The sequence below is a fragment of the Trichechus manatus genome, unplaced genomic scaffold (assembly GCF_000243295.1).
Source record: "Trichechus manatus latirostris isolate Lorelei unplaced genomic scaffold, TriManLat1.0 scaffold00004, whole genome shotgun sequence".
NCBI lineage: Eukaryota > Metazoa > Chordata > Mammalia > Sirenia > Trichechidae > Trichechus > Trichechus manatus.
The window spans coordinates 23,332,893-23,356,302 of record NW_004443940.1 but is presented as its reverse complement, the minus strand read 5'-3'; the positions used below and the strand labels follow the sequence as shown (position 1 = coordinate 23,356,302).

At 35.9% G+C, this 23,410-nt stretch overlaps 1 protein-coding gene across 12 annotated transcripts in view; it reads left to right on the top strand.

The window, feature by feature from the left end:
* The window catches only part of CCDC138 (coiled-coil domain containing 138), an 88,588-nt gene that overhangs the window by 28,615 nt on the left and 36,563 nt on the right, over positions 1–23,410 (top strand). For 11 of the 12 annotated variants that reach the window (XM_023733646.1, XM_023733645.1, XM_023733649.1 and 8 more), the window contains 2 exons: positions 5,112–5,228; positions 11,288–11,480. The exons of the other annotated variant lie outside the window; for it this stretch is intronic. In XM_023733646.1, the coding sequence (XP_023589414.1) occupies positions 5,112–5,228; positions 11,288–11,480 (310 nt within the window). The remainder of the gene's footprint in view (positions 1–5,111; positions 5,229–11,287; positions 11,481–23,410) is intronic. 12 annotated transcript variants of the gene reach the window in all.

The following is a 23,410-nucleotide window of genomic DNA, read 5'->3' as shown; positions in this document are numbered from 1 at the left end:
TCTGCAAACAGGGACAGTTTAACTTCTTCATTACCAATTTGGATGCCCTTTATTTCTTTTTCTTGCCTTATTGCTCTAGCTAGAACTTTCAGCACGATGTTAAATAGGAGTAGTGATAAAGGGCATTCTTGTCTTGTTCCTGTTTTCAAGGGGAGTTTTTTCAGCCTCTCTCCATTAAAAATGATGTTGGCCATTGGTTTTGCATAGCTGTCCTTTATTATGTTGAGAAATTTTTAAAATAATATCTTAGTGTGTTTTTGGTGAGTTTGCACAGTTGCTTAAGTATTTTAAAGTGAATTTCAGACATCGTATAATTTTTCTTCTAAATACTTCGGTATGCAACTATGAAATACAAGAATATTTTCTTATTTAACCTTAATACCATTATCTTTTCTACAAAATTAACAATTCCTTAATATCATTTAATGCCTGGTTCATATTCAGATTTCTCCAGTTGTCCTTCAAATTTTTTATATTTGGTTTGTTCAAATCAGAATTCAGAAGGCAGACCTCCATAGAACACTCCACCCAGCTATAGCTAAGTATATGTTCTTCTCAAGTGCACTAGGAACATTCTCCTGGATGGACCATGTGCTAGGCTATAAAACAAGTCTCAATAAATTTAAAAAGATTGAAATCATACAAAGTATGTTTTCTTACCACAATGGAATTAAATTAGAAATCAGTAACAGAAATTTGAGAAATTCACGAGTATGTGGAAATTAAGCAACACATGCCTAAATAACCAATGCATCAGAGAAGAACTCACAAGGGAAATTAGAAAATATTTTTAGATGAATGAAAATGAAGACATAATATGTTAAAGTTTATGGAATGCAACTAAGTCAGTACTTAGGGAAATTTATAGCTGTAAACTCTTAGGTTAATAAAGAAGAAAGCTCTCAAATCAATAACATAAACTTCCACCTCAAGACACTAGAAAAGAAGAGCAAATTAAACCTAAAGCAAACAGAAGGAAGGAAATAGTAAAGATTAGAGCAGAAATTAGTGAAACAGAGAACAGAAAAATGATAGAGAAAAATCAACAAAACCAGAAGTTGATTCTTTGAAACAACAAAATTGATGAACCTTTAGCTGGATTGACCAAGGGAAAAAAAAGAAAGATGACTTAAATTACAAAAATCAGAAATGAAAGAGGGGACATTACTACTAACCTTACATAAATTAAGAGGATTGTAAGAAAATACTGTGGATAATTGTATGCCAGTAAGTTAGATAACTTACATGAAATGAACAACAACAACAAAAAAAAACCACAAAGCTACTGAAATTGACTCAAGAAGAAATAGAAAATCTGAGTAGACCTATAACGAAGAGATTGAATTAATAATTAAAAGACTACCCACAAACAAATGCTCAGACCCAGATGGCTTCACTGATCAATTCTGTCAAATATTTAAAGAAGAATGAATATGAGTTCTTCACAAAGACATTCAAAAAATAGAAGAGGGAACACTCATTCAATGAGGCCAGTATTACTGTGATACCAAAACCAGGTACATATATCACAAGTGAAGAAAACTACAGACTAATATCTCTTATAGATATAGATATAAAAATCCTAATAAAGTACTGGCAAATGAAATCCAGCAGCATGTAAAAAGGATTATATACCATGACCAAGTGAGATTTATCCCAGGAATGCCAAATTGGTTTAACATCCAGAAATCAATTGATGTAATGCACCCTACCAATAGATTAAAGGACAAAAACGATGTGATTTTTCGACAGACATAGAAAAAACATTTGACAAAATCCAGTACTCCTTTATGAGAAAAACACTTAAACTAGAAATAGAAGGGAAATTCCTCAATCTGATAAAAGGCATCTACAAAAAACCCTCAGATAACATCATACTTAATGGTAAAAGACTAAATACTTTCCCCCTAAAATCAGGAAAAAAACAAGGATATCTGCTCTTGCCACTTCTGTTCGGCATTGCAGGAGGTTCTAGCCATAGCTAGATGCTTTTTGTTTCCTTTTCTTGCCTAATTAAAATAGAAGACACCCAAACTGGAGAGAAAGAAGTAAAATTATATTCACAGATGACATGATCTTGTTTATAGAGAAATCCTAACGAATGTGCTAAAAACTGTTAGTACTAATAAACAAGTTCAGCAAGGTGACAGGATATAATATCATTATACAAAAATCAGTTGTATATGTATACATTAGCAATGAACAGTCCAAAAATAAAACTAAGAAAAGTTTTCAATAGCATAAAAAATAATACAGTACTTAGGAATAAATTTAACAAAAGAAATACAAAACTTACATTCTAAAAACTACAAAACGTTGAAAAAAAAGATCTAAATAAATGGAAAGGCATCCAAGTTCATGGATCAGAAGGCCTAATACTGTCAAGATGGCAGTACTTCCCAAATTGACCTACAGATTCAGTGCAGTCTCTATCAAAGTATCAGCTAGGATTTTACAGATATTGACAAGCTGATCCTAAAATTCATGTGGAAATGCAAGGGACTCAGAATATCCAAAACAAGCTTGAAAAGGAAGAACTAGGTTGGAAGACTCATACTTTCTGATTTCAAAATTTACTACAAAGCTACAGTAATCAAGACAGTGTGGTACTGGCGTAAGAATAGAAATAGTAAATCAATGGAATAGATTTGAGAATCCAGAAATAAACTCATTCATTTTTGAGCAATTGATTTTCGACAAAGGTGCGTAAGTAGTTCAGTGGGGAAAGAATAGTCCTCTCAACAAGTGCTGCGGAGAGAATTAGATATTCACATGCCAAACAATGAGGTTAGACCTCCAGCTCATACCATATACAAACATTAAGTCTAAATAGATCAAAGACCTTAATGTAGGAGCTAAAATTATTAAAACTCTTAGAAAAAAACATAGGGGCAAATCTTCATGACCTTAATTTGGCAGTGGTTTCTTAAATGTGTTCGTTGAATTGTACACTTTAAATGAGTGAATGGGATGGAATGTAAGGGGCATCTCAAAAAGCTGTTACAAAAAAACCAACAACAACCATGACAGTAAAGATTCCAACAAGGCCTACACATTGCTTTGGTTGTTGTGTCTCCTAAATCTCCTTAAATTTTGAACACTTGTTCCTCTTCATCCCCTTCCTACTCTTGTGCTGTTAACTTATTGAAGAGTTTGGGTCAGTTGAATTTCTCACGTTCTGGATTTTTCTGCATGTTTTTTGGTGTTACGTAACTTGTTTTCTGTCAGGAATACTTCATAGGCAATTCTGTGTACTTTTATACTGCATACGTATGTTTGCTCTCACTTGAAAGATTTTCTCTGAAACAACTTTCATTCTTTACTAGTTATTTAATTTTATATTTTAAAATAGGGTTTTTTTTTAAGTGAATATAATGTTACTGGGATTATGACTTTAAAAAGCAGTCGCTACCAAATTCTGAAACCATTCATCCACAAAAGTACAATTGAGACTTAGTTCCTTCTAAGTTGTAATTTTTTTCAATTTTGTTTGAAAGTTCATTGTTTGAATTCTAGAAAATGGTAACTTTTTAAGACTAGTAAGAAGCAAAAAACTTACGTGGAGGATTGAAGGGAAGCAGAGTGGATGCTGGGACAATAATTAGACTCTTAAGTAGTTCAGGTGACATAAGATAGCAATTTGGGTTAGAGTGTGGCAATGGAATTAGAAGTGGAGTATTAAGAAAACATTTAGAAGGTGAAATTGATGGGACTTGGTAATAGATTAGATATAGGAATTGGGGTGTCAGGGATGGCTCCCGGATTTCTGACTTTTGCAGCTGAATGAATGTTGGTACTATTTCCCGGTACCCATTGCCATCAAATTGATTCGACTCATAGTGACCCTATAGGACAGAGTAGAACTGCCCTATAGGGTTTCCAAAGCTGTAATCTTTAAGGAAGCAGACTGCCACAGCCCTTTTTCTCATGGAGCCCCTGATAGGTTCGACCTTTGGGTTAGCAGCTGACTGCTTTATCCACTGCGCCACCAGGGCTCACTTGGCACCATTTACCCAGTAGGAAATATTGGAAGAGGTCTCAATTTGGGGAGGAATCTGATAAGTTTGTTTTGGAGATGTTGAGTTTGACATGCCTTTGAAATATCAAGATGGATGTGCTCAGTAGGCATTGCTATAAGGGACTAGAATTCAGTGGAAAGGTTTGAGTTGAATATGTAAATGTGAGAGTCAATTCATTTTGGTTAATTGAAGCTAAAGGTGTGGATGAGATTGCCTGAGGTGAGACTGCCCCCCCCCCAAAAAAAAAAAACCAGATCAGTTGCCATGGCAATCCCATGTCTGCGCTCTAGGCTTGTTTTCCAAGATACCTCGGGGTGGGTTCGAACTGCCAGCCTTTCAGATAGTAGTCAAGCGCTTAACCACTCACACCACCCAGGGACTCCTAAACAGTAAACAAAGAAGGCCTGATATTTAATAACATTTAATAATCAGGTGAATGGGGATGAATTAGTAAGAGACTGATAGTGATGAGAGAAACAGAAGGAAAACTAGGAGAAATTGGTATCACAGAAGTCAAGGAAGGAGTCTTTCCAAAAGGAGGGAGTGGTCTGCAGTACAAGGTGTTTCTGTGAGAGTTCAAATAAGGTAAGAAATGGTACTGGGTATTGAATTTAATGACATGGAGGTAATTGGTCAATATAGAGTGCATGGTTTCTAATGATGGAGGCAGAAGCCAGATTAAAGTACTTCAAATTATTTTATGTTAACACAGTTAAGACTAAAAATCCCCCTTGTTCATATACTATGTTTACTACCTCTATACAGCTTCCCTCTGATGAGTAAATATAGTGACCTTCAGATTGAAGCAGTCTGATTCATTGAACCATTTAAATTTCAAAGAGTAGCTTTGTCTGTCTAATCTCTAATCTCAGATTAAATTCCAAGATGTGCTATTGCTTAGTTCTAAGAAGTTACAAAGAGAACACACACCTAAAATTTCAAATACTTAATTACCAAATTGTACTGCATATGGTTTTAAAGGGAGGGGTTTCTATTGGAAAACTTCTTTTTTTTTTTTTAAAAAGAGGATTTATGGAAAATTGTGGCCATTGATTTCAATATACTCTACTGTTTCCATCATTTTATCTTTAGCTGTTGCCTGTGATTGCTGAGCAGCTACAGTGGATGCCATTTGTGAATGCCAAACATCACGAGCCTTTTGTCAAGTTTATATATTGGTCACTAAGGCAGCTAGATGCTGGAACACAGGTAATTGGTTAATAGGAATCTATCTTCAAGTAATACTCCATTTAGTATTATTTTTCTTGATCTTGTTCTTTCACAATATATATATTTTTTTAATGTGTTCTCTTTGTATTTCGGAACCTCTGCTTGCCTCCCTTGCTTTGTTCGCTATCTATCTGTCATCTCTTCTCTCCTTTTATATGTTTTATTCCTCAATGCCATAGACTCGACTCTTGATATATAACATGTTTTTTGGGTTTTAGAATTATATAAATGAGTAGTTTTATTACTGTGTTAGGTTATTCTTAATAATGTATATGCCCCCAATTATTTGTTTTTTGATTTTTCATATTCTCCTGAAGGTAATAGAACTTAAGGATTTCTGGTATTTTTTTTTTTTTTAATGTCAGTAAGTACTAGCTAAATAGGACAGTGATGATTAAGATAACCTAGTTAATTAAAAAAGAAAAATTGTTTCTAAATCTTAAAAAATGGATGTCGTATGTTACCTGCTCACACAAATAGATGGCATAGCGGTTAAGAGCTCGGCTGCTAACCAAAAGGTTGGCAGTTTGAAGCCACTAGCCGCTCGTTGAAAACCCTATGGGGCCGTTCTGCTTTGTTCTACAGGGTGATTAAGAGTTGGAATAGACTTGATGGCAATGAGTTTTTTTTTTTTTTTACTCACGTGAGGGTTGTTTAATTAGAATTCATGACATGCACGAATTGTAGTAAAAAACAGTAATCCAGTTGTCGTCGAGTGAATTCTGACCCACGTGTTTCACAGTAGAACTGTGCTCCATAGGGTTTTTAGGACTGTGACCTTTCAGAAGTAGATCACCAGGCCTTTCTTCCAAGATGCCGATAGGTGGGTTTGAACAGCCAGTCATTCTGTTAGTAGGCCAGCGCTTAACTGTTTGCACCACCCAGGGACTCCATGAATTGTAGTAGGTTAGTAAAATTTTATTTCCCCAGTTACGATTGATAAATACTGTTAAACCTTTCATTTGATTTAAAAAATGAGAAAAACGAATTTGTGCTTGGGTACTTAGTCTAGGTCCTGTGGAACATAGGAAGAAAAAACACTTAAACCAAGTCAGTGCAATACTGATGATTAAGTAGTATTAAGTAGTGTAATGATTAAGATGAAGTATAAAAAAAATCTTTCCTGAGGCTGTATCTTTAATATTTTGCCTTCATGGTGATGTGAGATGACATGAGTAAGCACGTGTGCACGTGTGCACACACACGCACAGACACACATACACACCCACCTTTTTCTTTATTGATCTTAATTCTGTGTTTCACCAAACAAATTTATGCCAAGTATAAGATCTGTTAATGTCACTGTCTTCTTTTTCACAATGTGTTTGATTTATATCAAGCTATTTGTGTAATTGTTTCTATTAAAGGTTGGCCAGATCTTACTTGCGGCCATTAAAGGCTAGACTTTAACAAAGTGGAATGAAACTTCATTTTATCTTCCTTTCAACTAACTTTCTCATTTTTCCGTCAGATAATGTATAGTATAATTTTGTTGTCTTCAGATATTTTTTGAGTGCCCTGTTGTATGTACTATTGTAAATAATACTGCTAACTTAACACCTGCTTTTCTGGTGAAAAGTTACATTCTTGCCAGTCTCCCATTCATTTGTACGACATTATTGTTGGACTTCTAATTAATATTTGAGCTTTAACAACTGTCTAGTTGCTTGTACTTTATTTTTTACTTAAGCTTTTTATTTTGAGATGACTGATTTCAAATCGTTGTCAGGTAATTCTAACATCTCTGTCATATAGATATTGGTATTTACTGATTTTCTTTTTAATTCAGTTTAAGATCTTCCTGGTTCTTGGTATAATGGGTGATTTTTTATTGAAATTCAGACATTTTGTGTATTATGTTATGAGACTCTGGATCTTATTTAAATCTTGTTTTTTCTGCTTTTCTTTGACACTGTTCTGTCAGAGGAAAGTGGGGGCTTCGCCTCTTTCCGGGAGGTAGAAGTCTAGTTTTCTCACTAGGCTTCTTTTGGTACCCAAAAGGGGAGCTCCTCATTACTCCTGGTGGAGGTGGAAATTATGGCTCTCCACTAGGTCTACACTGATACCTCCGTGCTGGAAGGGATATGAGTGTCTTGTTACTGCCCCCGCATTATAGCCCGGTGAGGTTGGAAGTCTAGGATCTCCATTGGACTTGGCTGGCATAGGTGGGGGTTGGGCCACAGATTTTTTTTATGGTGTTTGGCTGGAGTAGACCAGTTTTTGTCTAAAAGATTTCTGTCTTGCTAGATTGCCCCTTTCCTAGACCTTTTACTAGAGAGAACAAGTGTGTGTTGGGGCATTTTTTGTTTGCAGCTGTTGGCATTTCTGCATTACTGGCTTTCTCTGCCCCAAGTCTGGGATATATGAGGTGAAAAGAAAACTCAGAAATTTCACTACCATGTCGTTCCTTGGGTATTGAGGTCCCTATCTGTTTGTTGTCTTCTCTCCACCTTTTGGAGTCTTACATTGTTTTTTATATAATGTGCAGGGTTTTTAATTGTACTTAGAACAGGAGGACTAGGGAAAAGTACGTCTGCTTCATCTTTCCAGAAGCGAAAAGTGTTTTATTTTTTAAAACTTCCTAGATTTTGGGGTTAAAGTTATTTTAACATTTTTTGCTTACTGTTAGAGAAGGTGTAACCTATCCTACAAAATATGGCTTAGCGCCAATGTAGAGGTAGAATCCTGGTAAAGATGATCAACCCAATTAGAAAACTCACGTATCCTACAATGAATGGATAGATGAAAGAGTCAGCACCAGGCTGGTTTTAGCAAAGATTTCACAGCTCTTAGCTGAAGCTTTAGTAACAATCAGAAATGCTTTTTTTGGTGAGTCTTTCACTTCTCCTCCAATTAAATGGCAAAAGTATCAGCATAAGTCTTAAAAAATAAAATACAGATTTTTTCCATTATAAAAGGAGTATAAAGCATTACAACTTATAAAAAAACAGAAAAAGTAAAGAAAATTGCTGTAATCTGACTATTCTAATACAATTACTGCAGTAGTATTTTGAAATCTTTCCTTCTATTTTTTTACACAAAGGTTTTATTTATTTTAATTTTTTTATTGTTGAGAATATACACAGCAAAATACACACCAGTTCAACAGTTTCTACATGTACAATTCAGTGATATTGAATTGTACACGTAGAAACAATTCTCTAAATTGTGCAACCATTCCAACCTTCCTTTTCCGAGTTGTTCCTCCCCCATTAATGCAAGCTCACTGCCCCCTAAAGTTGCTATCTAATCTTTCAAGTTGATACACAAATGGTTTAAGACACATGCGTATTATTTTTTCCTAGCCCTGGTGGCACTGTAGTTAAGAGCTCAGCTGCTAACCAAAAGGTTGGCAGTTCGAATCCACCAGGTGCTCCTTGGAAACCCTGTGGGGCAGTTCTGCTCTGTCCTGTAGAGTCGCTATGAGTTGGAATCCACTCAACCACACTTTTTCTTTTTTTTTTTTTTTAGTAATATTAAAAGCTTAGTGACAATATATTTAGATTGCTCACTTTGTGCCATTGGTCACAAATCCCCATGAAAATGAGGGAAACTGTTACAAAACTCAGTGTCATGGGGTTGGAGAATTGGGTCATAATAAAGGAAAATGTAAGTTATTTCTGATTAGTCTTAAGCACTCTCATGTGTAACAGTTCAATATAGTCCCCCCTTTTAAATTTATTTTATTTTTTGTGGTTGTTGTTGAGAATATACACAGCAGAACATACACCAGTTCAACAATTTCTACATGTACAATTCAATGACATTGATTACATTCTTCAAATTGTGCAACCGTTCTCACCCCCCTTTTCCAGATTATTCCTTCCCCATTTAACATAAACTCAACTGCCCCATAAGTTTCCTATCTAACCTTTTGAGTTACTGTTGTCAGTTTGATCCCATGTAGATAGTCCTTCAAAGAGCACAATTCTCAAGTCAGATATTCTTTACTAATTAAGGGAAACATTGTTTGGTTTAAAGAAGACTTAAGAGGATATATTTGGTTTAAGGTTTAAAGATTATCTCAGGGCAGTACTTTCAAGGATTCATCCAGCCTTCATTGCTCCAGAAGGTTTGGATTCCATGACAATTTGGAATTCTGTTTCACGTTTTTCTGTCTTTTGATCAGGATTCTTTAGAATATTTGATCAAAACTTTCAGTAAAGTTTTCCGGGCGTCATCCAGTTCTTTGGTCTCATGGTAAAGGAGGCTGTTGGTTGTTCATGGAGGCAATTAGCCATACATTCCATATCTTCCTCCTATTCCTGACTCTCCTTCTTCCTCTGTTGCTCCTGGCAAATAGAAACCAATTACTGTACTTTGGATGGCTGCTTGCGAGCTTTTAAGACCCCAGGCACTGCACAACAAATTATGAGGTAGAACACAAGCACTAAACACATTATTCCTATTGTTGGTTTTTAATGAATATGTGAAATACCATTAGAACCTATGATATTTGTCATGGTTTGAGTTATGTCCCCCAGAAATGTGTGTATTAATTTGGCTGGGCCATGATTCCCAGAATTGTGTGGTTGGCCTCCATCTTGTGATTGTAATTTTATGTTAAAGAGGATTAGGGTGGGATTGTAACACCACCCTTACCCAGGTCATATCCCTGATCCAAAGTAAAGGGAGTTTCCCTAGGGTGTGGCCTGCACCACCTTTTACCTTACAAGAGATAAAAGGAAAGGGAAGCAAGCAGAGAGTTGGGGACCTCACACCATCAAGAAAGCAGTGCCAGGAGCAGAGCGCATCCTTTGGACAGGGATCCCTGCGCCGAGAAACTCCTAGTCCAGGGGAACACAGATGAGAAAGCCAACAGAGAGAGAAAGACTTCCCCTGGAGCTGACACCCTCAATTTGGACTTTTAGCCTACTTTGACTGTGAGGAAATAAACTTCTCTTCGTTAAAACCATCCACTTGTGGTATTTCTGTTATAGCAGCACTAGATGACTAAGACAATGTTTTAGAGGTATTTTTATGCCATTATTTTTTTTCCCTTTTTTTTGTTTTAATTTATTCACAGTGAGAATTAACTATGGTTGTAACCAAGTATTTTATTCTTTTGAAATTGTTAAATGTTCTCAAAATCACTATGATAGTTACAGTCATCCTGAGCTATAAGGCAGTGAGGCTGCAGATGATCGTTTCCTAAGCTAACATAGTAAGGTGTACCTGATACACCAGTGATCGATCATGGCGAGGAATAAAGAACCTAAAGAGCAGGATGTCTGCCTCTGTTCCATGCATATTTCTCTGTGCTAGAAGTATGTCATAATCCTAACTGTTCTTAAATGTTTTGAAATTGAATCCTGTTTCAATTCTTCTAGTGTTATTCTTAGAAGATTCCTGTTTTCAATTTGATTTAGTAGTCTGTCCGTTTCTTTTTAGAAAACATGTAGTTATTCTTAATTTTAAGGAGCCCTGGTGGCGCATTGGTTGAGTGCTCAGCTGCTAACCGAAATGTTGTCAATTCAAACCCACTCAGTTGCTGTCTGGGAGAAGGACCTGACTGTCTGCTTCTATAAAGATTACCAAACCAAACCCATTGCCGTTGAGTCAATTCCGACTCATAGCAATCCTACAGGACAGAGTAGAACTGCCCCACAGGGTTTTCAAGGCTGTAAATCTTTCTCCCACAGAACGGCTTGTGGGTCTGAATCGCCTACCTTTTGGTCAGTAGCTGAGCAGTTTAATCACTGTACTTACCAGGGCACTGTAAAGTTTATAGCCTAGGAAATCCTATGGGGCAGTTCTACTCTGTCACCTGGGATCGCTGTGAGTTGAAAATTGACTCAATGGCACCTAACAACAATAACAACATAATACTTAATTTAAAAAAATTGATGGTAAAATTGTTACTTTCTAATCTTGCCTATTTTTAACTCTATATTTTAATTAGTAAAAAATTGACTTACTTTTAGTGCATATATTTGATTGTAGCATTCAAAATACACTTAAGTTAGAGTGAGTGGGTTTTTCCTTTTCATTTTCTGAACATGAATAAGTATACTAAGACATTTTAATATTTTTACCAGCATTCAACTCTGACATCGACATTGAGAAGATTGGGTGAAGACATATTCAAAGGAATAGTAACTAAAGGAATTCAGGATAATTCTTTAGAGCATTCTGGGGAGAATAAACCAAAGACAGCTGCTTTTTTTAAGAGCCCCAATTTACCACTGAGATTTTTATCAACCTTAATTGTTCTTAAAACAGTAACTCAAGGTAAGCTTTCAAATATGTTTATTGTATAATTTTGATACACAATCAGGAGAAAATACAATATAATAAAGCAATTCTTATGTAAACAATACAGGTTTTACCTTTTCAGAATCAGATTTTAAATTGTTTTACAATGGTGACACATTATAAAAAACTTTTATTTGTAGAAATTTAAAAAGTGGAATATTCAGGTGGATTGTCACCACTCCCTGGAAGCCTTTGTTGATTGCCTTAGACCGTGTTCCTCTAGCATCCTTTGCTTACCCCTGTGATTGTGTTTGCCATGTAGTATTGAAAATGCTTTGTGTATTCTTTTTCACTAGATGAGAGCTTGGTAAACTGTAGCCCTGGGCTAAATCCGGCCCACCACTGTTTTATTTTTTTATTATTGTGATAAATATATAGGTAACAAAACACCACTACTGTTTTGTAGATAAAATTGTGTTGCAGCACAGCCATGCTCATTTTTTTACGTATTTTCTGTGGCTGCATTTGTGCTACAACAGCAAAGTTGAGTAGTTGTAGCAGAGACTGTGTGTCTTAGTTATCTAGTGCTGCTATAACAGAAATACTACAAGTGGATGGCTTTAACAAACAGAAATTTATTCTCTCACAGTTCAGGAGGCTAGAAGTCCGAATTCAGGGTGCTGGCTCTAGGAGAAGGCTTTCTGTCTCTGTCGGTTCTAGAGGAAGGTTCTTGTCTCTGCTGAGCTTCTGCTCCTGGGCGATCTTCATGTGGCTTGGCATCTCTCTTCCCCCATCTCTGCTTTCTTGCTTGCCCTAATCTGCTCTTTTTATATCTTGTAAGAGATTGACTCAAAACACACCCTACACTAATCCTGCCTCATTAACATAACAAAGACAACATTTCCAAATGAGATTATCACCACAGGCATAGAGGTTAGGATTTATAACACATATTGTGGGGGGACACAGTTCAATCCATAACACTGTATGACCCCCAAAGTTTATAATCTTTATTATCTAGCTCTTGACAGAAAAAGTTTGTCAACCCCTGTACTAGTTTGTAAGCTTAATGAGGAAAGTAACAGTGTCTTTATTTACCATTGTATCTCCCTGCCTAGCATAGTGTTTGTTGTATAACAGTGAATAAGGAAATGAAAGAATTTAAAATAATGTTTCAATCGAAGTTGGTCATGATTAACACAGTTTGAATATGTAGCTATAACTAGTTATCTTTTTAGCTTATAAATATAAGAATATTTGTTAAAGTACGTCATTCCATTGTAGTCAAACAATAAATGTACCATCTCTCTGTCTTCTCTAGTTGTTAAATTATGTGACTTAGACTGATTTTTTTTTTTTTAAATGGTCAGTGACAGTCATTTAACATGGCTACTTTCTCTGAAGTATGTTCCATTTAGTCACTCCTGGTGGTATGGAATTGAGGAAATAGCAAAACTGTAACTCAGCCTTCTTAGTTATTTTGCGTCTTTATAGTTGTGGCTCTCACAGTTTTAGCAGACTAGGTGATAGCTTTTTAAACAGAGGTCAGCTTATGAGAAAGGGATATTAGCCAAAAATAAAGTTCACCACAGGCCTGTCTCAGAAACTTAAAAATCTATATATACTAAATAAAATTTTAGCAAACAAACTGTAGCCATACATTAAAAAAAAAAAAAAAAATATATATATGTATTTACCAGAGATCAAATAAGGCTTGTGTCAGAGATTCAAGGCCACTTGTATATAAGTTTTTAACCATGAATCATTTAATTAAGAAAAATATTTAAAATCATATCTCAACATATACTGTGACATCATTTGATAATATATAATGTTCATTCCTGATAAAACCCTAAAAAAGGCAAAAACACAGTAAGGAATATTTATTTGAAATGGAGAAATAAAACAGAAATTCTGTGCACCTGTAACTACTTCTGTGCAGCACAGTATTGAATATGCTGACTAACTGTAATGAGGCGTGAACAAAAGAAGGATAAATATTGGAAAGGAATAGAGAAAACTACCAGTGGATATTCTAACTGTATAAGTCTAGGACATTCAAAGAAATTGGCTAAAAATTTTCTAGAAAGAATTTATGTTTCAGAAAATGAACTCCAGAAGAAATTTACAAAGAAATCTGTCGGCTTTCTAGATGTTAGTAATAGGCAGCCATAATATACATGCAAAAAGAAATATTGCCCATTGAAACAAAATAAAAAAATGTAAAATCTAGATAGTAACCTAATATGGTGTTTATAAAGCCTCATCCTTTTTGAAATGTAACAATATAAAAAGAGATATACATGAATGAGTAGGTTAATAAAAATTATTGCTACAGTTAAATGGCAGAAATAAAGGATTTTTATTCTTCTTACCTTTGAAGATCAAGTGTAATAAAAAATCTAAGATGCCCAAAGTGGCTTAATGTAATACTAATTAAAATTCCAGTAGGTTTGTGTAACTTGAGAAAGCGGTAAAGAAGTTTATGTGAAAAAAATTACCAAAGGATATGATGATTTAGAACAAGTAAAACCCTAACACTGGAGCAGAGGCTTGCCTTAGCAGATTTTAAAACGATTGTGATATATAATAATAATAACTTAGAGATTTAAAACATCAAAATAGAACAGTGGGAATAAGAAGTCCAGAGATGACACAAAATTGGCCCTTCATAAATATTTATTGAATGAATGCATTTGGATGCTTTCTTGTGTGAATCATTTTTTTAAGAACATAAAAAGAATCATGATATAGTTCCTGCTCCCAAAGACATGAGAATCTAGTGGTTAAGTAGATTGTAAATATTTCATTTTGGTTCAACTTATAATTAACATTGTGCTGGAAATTTGAGCAGTGTGCTACTGGGGTAAAGAAAAATGATAAGTTACTTCTGGTGATATGAAAGAGGGAATAAAGAGAGATTTGATATGAGTTAGCATTTGAGCTGGACTGTTAAGGATGTATAGAATTTCATAGGCAGAGAATAAAGAGAGGCCATTCCTGAGGGAACAATATAAGCAAAAGCTTGGAGTTAGGAAAGAGCTTGGCATGTAAGAAGACCAATGAGTTGTCAAATATTAAAGGATGTTGTGGGATCACAGATGCTCCTTGAATGCCATATTAAGGAGTTTAGTATATATTTTGATTTCAGATGATCTTTGGCCAAGTATGCTGGCTCTGCTTATTTAGCAGTGTTTTCATGAACTTTATTTTGCTTTATTAAATATTAGATTTCTTTAAAAATGGCTTCCAGCTCTGATGGAATAACAGGGACCAGATTTACCTGCCTGCCTTAAGCAATTTAAAAAAACTTGAAAAAAAATATATGAAACAAAGGTTTTCAGAAGATTCACACCACAGGACAGTGATCACTGAGAGAAGGGAAACGAACAAGGTGAACCCTACAGTTACTGGAGCTTACTATCTAGAGAGAATTTCCAGGCCACAGTACAGGGAAGGGTAGTGAAAACGGAACGGGGCAGTCTCCGTGAGAATTTGGGGAAGCCAAATAGGCTGGTATTCGCAGAACAGAATCTTGAAGAGGTGAGAGCTTCCTGAAGAGGAAAGAGCTGCGCAGTGAGAGAGCACCAGAAATCTCACGAGTGTTTCTGTCAGATAATCAGCTGAGTACTGATCAGCGCATGTGTGTGAGGAAACTACCAGAAAGGAGCAAGTGGCACAATCCTGGAAGCTCACCAGGCAGGGAATAGTTGTCTTCCCACCAGCCTATGTGAGAAAACCTTGTAATTAACATGACAGTGGGTAGAGTACCCAAGAAGGTATATTACCTTAATAGTGGGGCAAACTCAGCCCTAGAGTAAAGGCTATTCTGATCCCACCTTACAAACTCTAAGAGCAAAGAAATCAATCTAAAAGCAGAGAAATCAAGAAAGGATCAAACTGTTTCCCAGTAACTACATCACAGGACAATAATGAAGAATATTTATAGTAAAATAAAAATAACCAGTACTCAAGAAGGTAAAATTCACAATGTCTAGCATCCAATTAAAAAAAAAAAAAGATAATATGACCCATAATGAGGAGAAAAAATAATCAATGTAAACTGACCCAGAAATCCAGAAATGACACTGATGATAGACTTAGTAGACAAGGACACTGAAACAGCTATAACTAGAGTCCATATGTTCAAGAAGGTAGAAAAAAGCATGAACCTGATAAAGGAGATACATGGAAAACATAAAAATACCTGTCTTGGTCATCTAGTGCTGCTATAACAGAAACACCACAAGTGGGTGGCTTTAACAGACAAGTTTATTCTCTCACAGTCTAGTAGGCTAGAAGTCCAAATTCAGGGTATCAGCTCCAGGGGCAGGCTTTTGCTCTCTGTCGACTCTGGAGGAAGGTCCTTGTCATCAGTCTTCTCCTGGACTAGGATCTTCCCAGCGCAGGGACCCCAGGTCCAAAGGATACGCATTTCTCCTGGCACTGCTTTCTTGGTGGTATGAGGTCCCCCATCTCTCTGCTCACTTCTCTTTTTTGTATCTCAAAACAAATTGACTTAAAACACCACCTAATCTTGTAGATTGTGTCCTGCCTCATTAACTTAACTGCTGCTAATCCTACCTCATTAACATCATAGAAATAGGATTTACAACACATAGGAAAATCACATCAGATGACAAAATGGTGGACAATCACAGAATACTGGGAATCATGGCCTAGCCAAGTTGACACACACATTTTTGGGGGACATAATCCATAACATTCCATTCTTTGGCCCCCCAAAATTCACGTCCTTGCCACATGTAAAACACATTCACCCTGTCATATCATAGCAAAAGTCTTAAATCAACTCCAAGTCCAAAATCTGAAAATTCCTCTTCATCTGTGAAATCTAGAATACAAGTTATCTGCTTCCAAAGTACAATGGTGGAACAGGCACAAGATAGACATTTCCATTACAAATGGGAGAAATTGGAGGGAAAGAAGGGATAACAGGCACCAAGCAAGTCAGCAGAACACATTGCATTAGTTTTCAGGGCTTAAAAATAATCCTCTGTTTTCTGAGACCATTTACACAATGGCCCTGCCCTCTAAACTCTAGGTATTGGCCACACTCTCCAGATTCTGAGTGGAGGCCCCTTCGCCTTGGGCTTCAGCTCCGCCTTCTAGGCGCACTGGAATGGCAACTGTGCTCCATCGAATTTGGGTGGCCTCATTCTCCTAGTCCATCTGGGTGACGACTCTACCCTTTCAGCCTGGCAGGCCCCGTTCTTTTGCCACTTGGGCATGGCAGCCCTGCCCCCTCAACTTTGGGCAGTGGATCTGGCCCCATCCCGCTGGCACTCGTGAATGGCGGCCCTATACTCCACAACCCTGAGCTGGTGAAGTGATTCTTTGAAACCTAGGACGCTATGGCTTCACTCTTTGAGACCCCAGAGGTTGTAGCCCTGCCCTTCAAGAGTGAGGCAGCTCTGCTTCCTGTGCTCCTTGTCTCTTCAGCTTCTGCTTCCTGGTTCTGTGGTCTCTCAGCCCCTGTTTTTTTTTTATGATTTCTGAATTTCCTGTTATTATAGAAATTATATTCTAAATTTTCTTTTTTTTTTTTTACAGATATTAATTCAACTGGAATTTAAAATATTCATATGATATAGGAGAACTTAATTAATTTACTTTTTACCACATCAGAAATTTTTAAAAACAATTCTTAGAGAGATTTGCAATTTTTTTTTAGCTTTTTACCTTTATTTAAAAATTTTTTTTAAAAAAGATGGTGTTTGATTACACCACTGATTACACCATTACTAATAAACATGTCTATTATTTTAATAAAAGAGTATTTGAGATACTTGTAAAGTTTCCATATTCCCACCCTTGATCTGGAAGCCTACGTTTTTCTGCAGAGATAACCTCTGTTTCAAATTTGGTGCATTTTTTCCCCAGACCTTTTAAGTTTCTGTTTACATACATATGAACTCTAGAGAACACAGCATTGCTTTTGATCCATCTTCTCCTTTTAAAAAATGCAAATTATACCGTGTTGCTGTACAACTTAAACTGTTTTTACTCAGCAATATGTGTTTGCCGTTTATTTATATTGACACAGAATCCGGTGAATTTTCTAAACAAGTGTTGTAACCAGAATTCACGTAAAGCTATGTTGCCCATCCTAGTCATTTTGTAACTGTCTCATTCATGTTTGTTATGGATTTTCTCTGTGGGAGAAAAGACATGGTGATATGCTCCCATAAAGATTACAGCCTAGGAAACCTTATGGGGCAGTTCTGCTCTGTCACATGGGGTTGCTGTGAGGCGGAAATTGACTCAGTCGCACCTAACAACAACATTCTTTTCTTGAATGGACTTAGTACCCTTGTTGAACATCAGTTGACCATAGATGTATGAGTTTATTTCTGCACCCTCAATTCTATTCTATTTGTCTGTATGTCTGTCCTTACACCAGTACCAGACTGTTTTGATTACTTTAGCTTTATAGTATGTTTGGATTCAGGAAGCGTGACTTGCCCTACTTTGCTCTTCTTTTTCAAGATTGCCTTGGTGCCCCTTACAGTTTCAAATGAATTTGATGATTGCTTTTCTATTTCTGCAGAGAAAGCTGTTGGAATTTTGATTGGGATTATGTTGACTCTATAGATTACTTTGGGTAGTATTGACGCTCCCCTAATTGTGATTACCTGCAGTGGGTAAGCGTTTGGCTGCTAACCGAAAGGTCAGCAGTTAGAATCCACCACCTGCTCCTTGGGAACACTATGGGGCAGTTCTACTCTGTCTTACAGGGTCACTATGAGTTGGAATTGACTCGATGGCAGTGGGTTTGATTTTTGTCTTTTTTTGACAAAGCTCATAAAGGGACAAATTAGTCCCCCAAAGTTGTAAAACTACTCCCAATTTGCCACTTTATGACAAACACACCTGTTACTAGTTTTTGTTCAATTCACTTTTTTATGTAGCATTCTATTTCTTTTTTTAAATAAAAAGTATGGCAAAATGTTAACAGCTGTCAAATCTAAGTGGAACTACAGCATAGGTGCCTTTCATACCACTTTCTCTGTTTTCTATATGCTTAAAGAGTTTAGAATTAGTATTTTAATATTAAATATATATTTTAATGTAACCTTTGAGATCTTTAAAAATTGTGTCAGCTTCCATGAGAAATAAGTCAGAACTAAGAGAGGATGCACATCCTTTGTTTACTACTTCAGAAAGACAGCTTATGTATTTGTATAATGCATCCTAGCAGTCTAGCTCATGGAAAAGCAGTTCTTTAAAGCTAAATAATAGATGTAACTCAAGAAAAAAGAGGAGGTGGTCTGTAGTTAATAGTGTTTTGGAAATTTTGGGATAAGCAGGTCGAATAGATGTCATTATTTTAATGTATTAGTGACCATTATGAATCTCTAAAACTCAAACATTCTGAATGCAACATTTCCCAAACTGATTTAACTCCCAAAGCTTTTGTGGAAGATCAACACACAGGGCTAATTTTCTGAGGAGGACAGTTGGGGAAATGCTGTCCTACAGTTTATGATGTCCTTTTGTAATATATTACTCTGTGAAATGCAATCCCTATCATGAGAACACTATCCCTATCCCCATATTTCTGGGAGAGGAAATTAACACTAAGGAAAGTAAGAGGCCCCAGGTTCAACTAGGTATTAAATTCCAGAACTGATCAACTGATTTCCTTTTTTACTGGTGTTTTCCTCCTTTATTGTCACATGCCACAGAGAGGATTGAAAGGTGTCTGTTGTATCTCCGTTTATATTATCTCAGGATATAGCAAAGCAAGCTAAGTAAAAGAGCCAGGACAGAAAAAAATATTCACTAATTACCATTAGAAATAATTAGCAGTATGGATAAAAAAAATTAGATATACTGTCTTATCATACACTGCAACAAATTCTGGGAGAACTAAAAATTTAAACATAAGAAAAACTTTTAAATCAGAACAATATACTTGTCTTAACTGTCAAAAGAAGACATTTGCCTATTTTTAAAATAGACATATTAGTTACAACATTGATAAATTTAGTAGAAAAAAATAAAAAGAAAAATAGTTTTTGAAGGAGAAAATTGATACATTTATTGAAGAAATGCTTAATGACCCAAATACGTATAGCTCTAAAATACGTGGTTTCCATTGAATGGATAGTGTAAATAGATTGTTCATGTAAAAATCAACATAGATAATAATACTTAGTGTGAGTTTGACACTATAATTAAATGCCAGACATTATGCTAAGCACTTTATATATTATCTCTGAAGTTATTATACTCGTATTGTTGATGAGATTTATAGAAGTTAAATAATTGCGCCAACCACACAACCAGTGTTTGACAGTCTGATTCGGCCTGGGTCTATTAATTTCTAAAGTTCATGCTTTTGACTGTTACTATATGACTTCATAAGAGAAATTGCTTTCTGAAATAATCAAAGAAATAACAGTAATAGCAAATAGTCACATAACACTTTCTATATTATGGGCTAAGCACTTTATATACATTGACTCATTTAATCCACAAGGTTATGTGATATTGGTGTTATTAATATCTCAATTTTGTAAATGAGGAAATTGAGGCATAGAGAGGTTAAGGCTGCTCTCTTAGTCACTGTGCTGTGCTGAATCTCTGAAATAAAATTTAACTGTTAGGTGTAACCTCATATCCATTACATTCACAGAAATAAACTGATCGAATGTAATGTATCTCCAAGAGGAAATTAGTACAGTTTAAATGCGTTGTAAATTATGATCATTTTTGAAGGGCAGTCTTCTCAGAGGAGCCACCAAAATGCATCATAATCTTTAATGAGATTTATTGCGAGGAAGTAACTCAGAAGGGGAAAAAAGTTCAAAAGGTGTTAATGTGCTGTTTATAATGATGATAAATAACTGACAGACTCACAATTGGAATAGTGAACAAAATGAAGATTAACTGTTGCTGAAATTGTTCTAGTCATTTCAGTTGTGATTTCAAATTTATTCTTGACAGTAATCTCATGAGGTAGGTCTTGCCATTTTTACAAAAGAGCAAACTGAGGGTCAGGCAAATGTAATGAACACAGATCTTTTTTTGACCACCACATATTGGACTATTAACAATACTGTCATGAAAAAAATGGAATGTTGTATGTCATCTACAATTATATTGTTGTTGTTGGGTGCCATCGAGTGGATTTCAGCTTGTGTAGATATGGGAATCTCTGTGAAAACATTTTAATTAGTTAAATCTCAAATATGTATGTACTAATTTTATCTCTGTAAACATCTGATAGTTGTTAACAGAGGTCATAGGGTCTTGTCCTATTTAATTTAGGGACAGCTTTCTTCTATATATTTAATCAAATATTTTTTAAGAAAATGTGTACATTCAGAGTAGTTCTGGTGTCCAGCAGTTGGCTCTCAATTTATGCAAATTTTTATACTTATAAATTGTGTACTTAAACTTCAGGCCTGGAGATGTAGGAAATTATTGCTATCTTCAGATAACTGAAATGTTTCATTTGGTAAGAAGTAAGTGTAATGTAGTAGTTGAGAACCTCAACTTCAGTCAGACAACTGAGGTTCAAATCTCAGCTCCACCACTAGTATGTGACCTTGAGGAGGTTATTTCTTTTCTGTGTTTTCAGTACAATTTTTTTTCTTTTGAGATTAAATAAGGTAATTAACCTAAAGGTTTAGCAAAGAGTCTGGCATATGATAAGTTCTTAATAAGCTAGCTGCTATCATTATCATAAACATCATTTTTATTTATTATTGTTTAAGTTCCAAGAGTTGGTTTTATTTGAGATCAGAATTGAGGCCTGTTAGACTGCGTTATCTATTGCTGCATAATAAACCACCAAATACTTAGAGGTTTAAACAACAGTCATTTTACATGTAACTAGCACACAATTCTTTAGGTTGACAATTTAGCTGGCCTCAGTTGGGTGTTTTTTCTTGGTCTGGGTTAGGTTCCCCTCCTCTTGGTTGAGCTTGCTTATATATCTGGGGCCTAAGCTGGGATGAAGGAGTCTTGGTGGTGCAACAGTTAAGTGCTTGACTGCTAACTGAAAGGTAGGTGAAATTCAACTAGTGGCTCCACAGGGCAAAGGACCTGGCGATCTGCTTCTATAGAAATTACAACCTAGAAAACTTTATGGGACAGTTCTGCTCTGTCACATGGGATCTCTATGAGGCGGAATTGACTCAACAGCACCTAACAAAAACAATAACAGGCTGGGATGACTGGGGTCTCTCTCCATGTGGTCTTCATTTACAAGCAGGCTATCCTGGGCCTGTTGATATGGCGGCAGAAGAGTTCCTAGCTGGAGAGTGGAAGATGTGAGGCCTGTGAAGCCTAGGCTTCTAACTCACGGTGTCATTTCTGCCGCGTTCTGTTGGTTAAAGAAAGTCACAAGGTCAGTGCAGATTCAAAGGGTGGGCAGTAGAGCCCAAATTTTGATGAGAATTGTTACAAAGGATTTCTAATTATTTTTGAATCTACTGTATAGACTAAATAATGGAAAGCTTCCTGTTTCATACTGATTAAGATGAACAGATAGACTTTTTTTTACTTTCCATTCCCCTCTCCCCACATCTCCTGGTAATCGTTAATCTTCTATTGCCTCAATGGATTTACCTATTCTAGGTATTTCAGATTAGTGGAATTATATAATATTTGTCCTTTTGTGTCTGGCTTATTTCATTCAACATAATGTTTTCAAGGTTAATCCATGTGATGGCATGTATGAGAACTTCGTTTCTCTTTATGACTGAGTAATTTCCTTTGTATGTATATCCCACATTTTGTTTATCCATTCATCTGTTTTTTTATTTTTTATTTTTTTATTGTTGTAGTTTAAATGAAGTTTCCATTTCGGCATTCATCTGTTGATGGACACTTGGGTTGTCTCCATCTTCTGGCTGTTGTGAATAATGTTGCAGTGAGCATTGGTGAACAGATTGACTTTTTTTTTTAAATAATATTGTGTTTTTGGTGAAAGTTTACACAGCAAGTTAGGTTCCCATTTAATTATTACACATATTGTTCAGAGACATTGGTTACATTTTTCACAATGTTTTAACATTCTCATTAATTCCCTTCTGGTGTTTCACTTCCAGTCATCTGGTTTCTCTGTCCCCTTACCCTTTCATCCTTGCTTTAGAGTAATTGTTGACCATTTGGTCTCATACAGATGATATTTTAAAGGTGTGTCGTACTTACTGGTAATATTCTCTATTTTATGAGGCTATCTGTTGTTTAGCTAAAAGATGACCTCAGGGGATAGTTTTCGTTCAAGATTTATAGAGTATCTCAGGGTGATAGTCTCGAGGAGTCCTCTAGTCTCAATTTGTCCAGTAAGTCTGGACTTTTAAAGAATTTGAGTTCTCTTCCACATTTTTCTCCCCCTCTATCATGATCCATCTATTGTGGCCCTGATCAGAATGGTTGGTAGTGATAGCCAGGCACCGTCTAGTTCTTCTGGTCTCAGGGTAGATGCGGCCATGGTTCATGTAGACTGTTAGTCCTACAGACTAGTTTCTTCTTGGAGTCTTTGGTTTCCTTCTTTCTCCTTTGCTCCAGAAGAGACCAGTAGTTGTATCTTAGATGGCCACTCACTTTTAAGACCCCAGATGCTACTCACCAAACTAGGATGTAGAACATAAACTTTGTGAACTATATTATACCAGTTGACTGAGTTGTCCCACGAGACTATGGTCCCTAAGGCTTCGAATGCAGAAATCCAGTCTCGTGCGGTATTTGATTATGTGTAAGAAGTATCCATAACTGTGTCCCCATTTGCTTTATTATATATATGAACGTGCATGCATGCACACACATGTATATGCATATACATATGGCTACATGTATATATGCACACACGTATATACCTATACACATATATGCATATATACAATACATATGTAACCACATATATATTTTTTTGGCTGTTGCTATTGTTGTAGCATTTACCAAAAATGTCCTTTGTGTGTGTGTGTGTG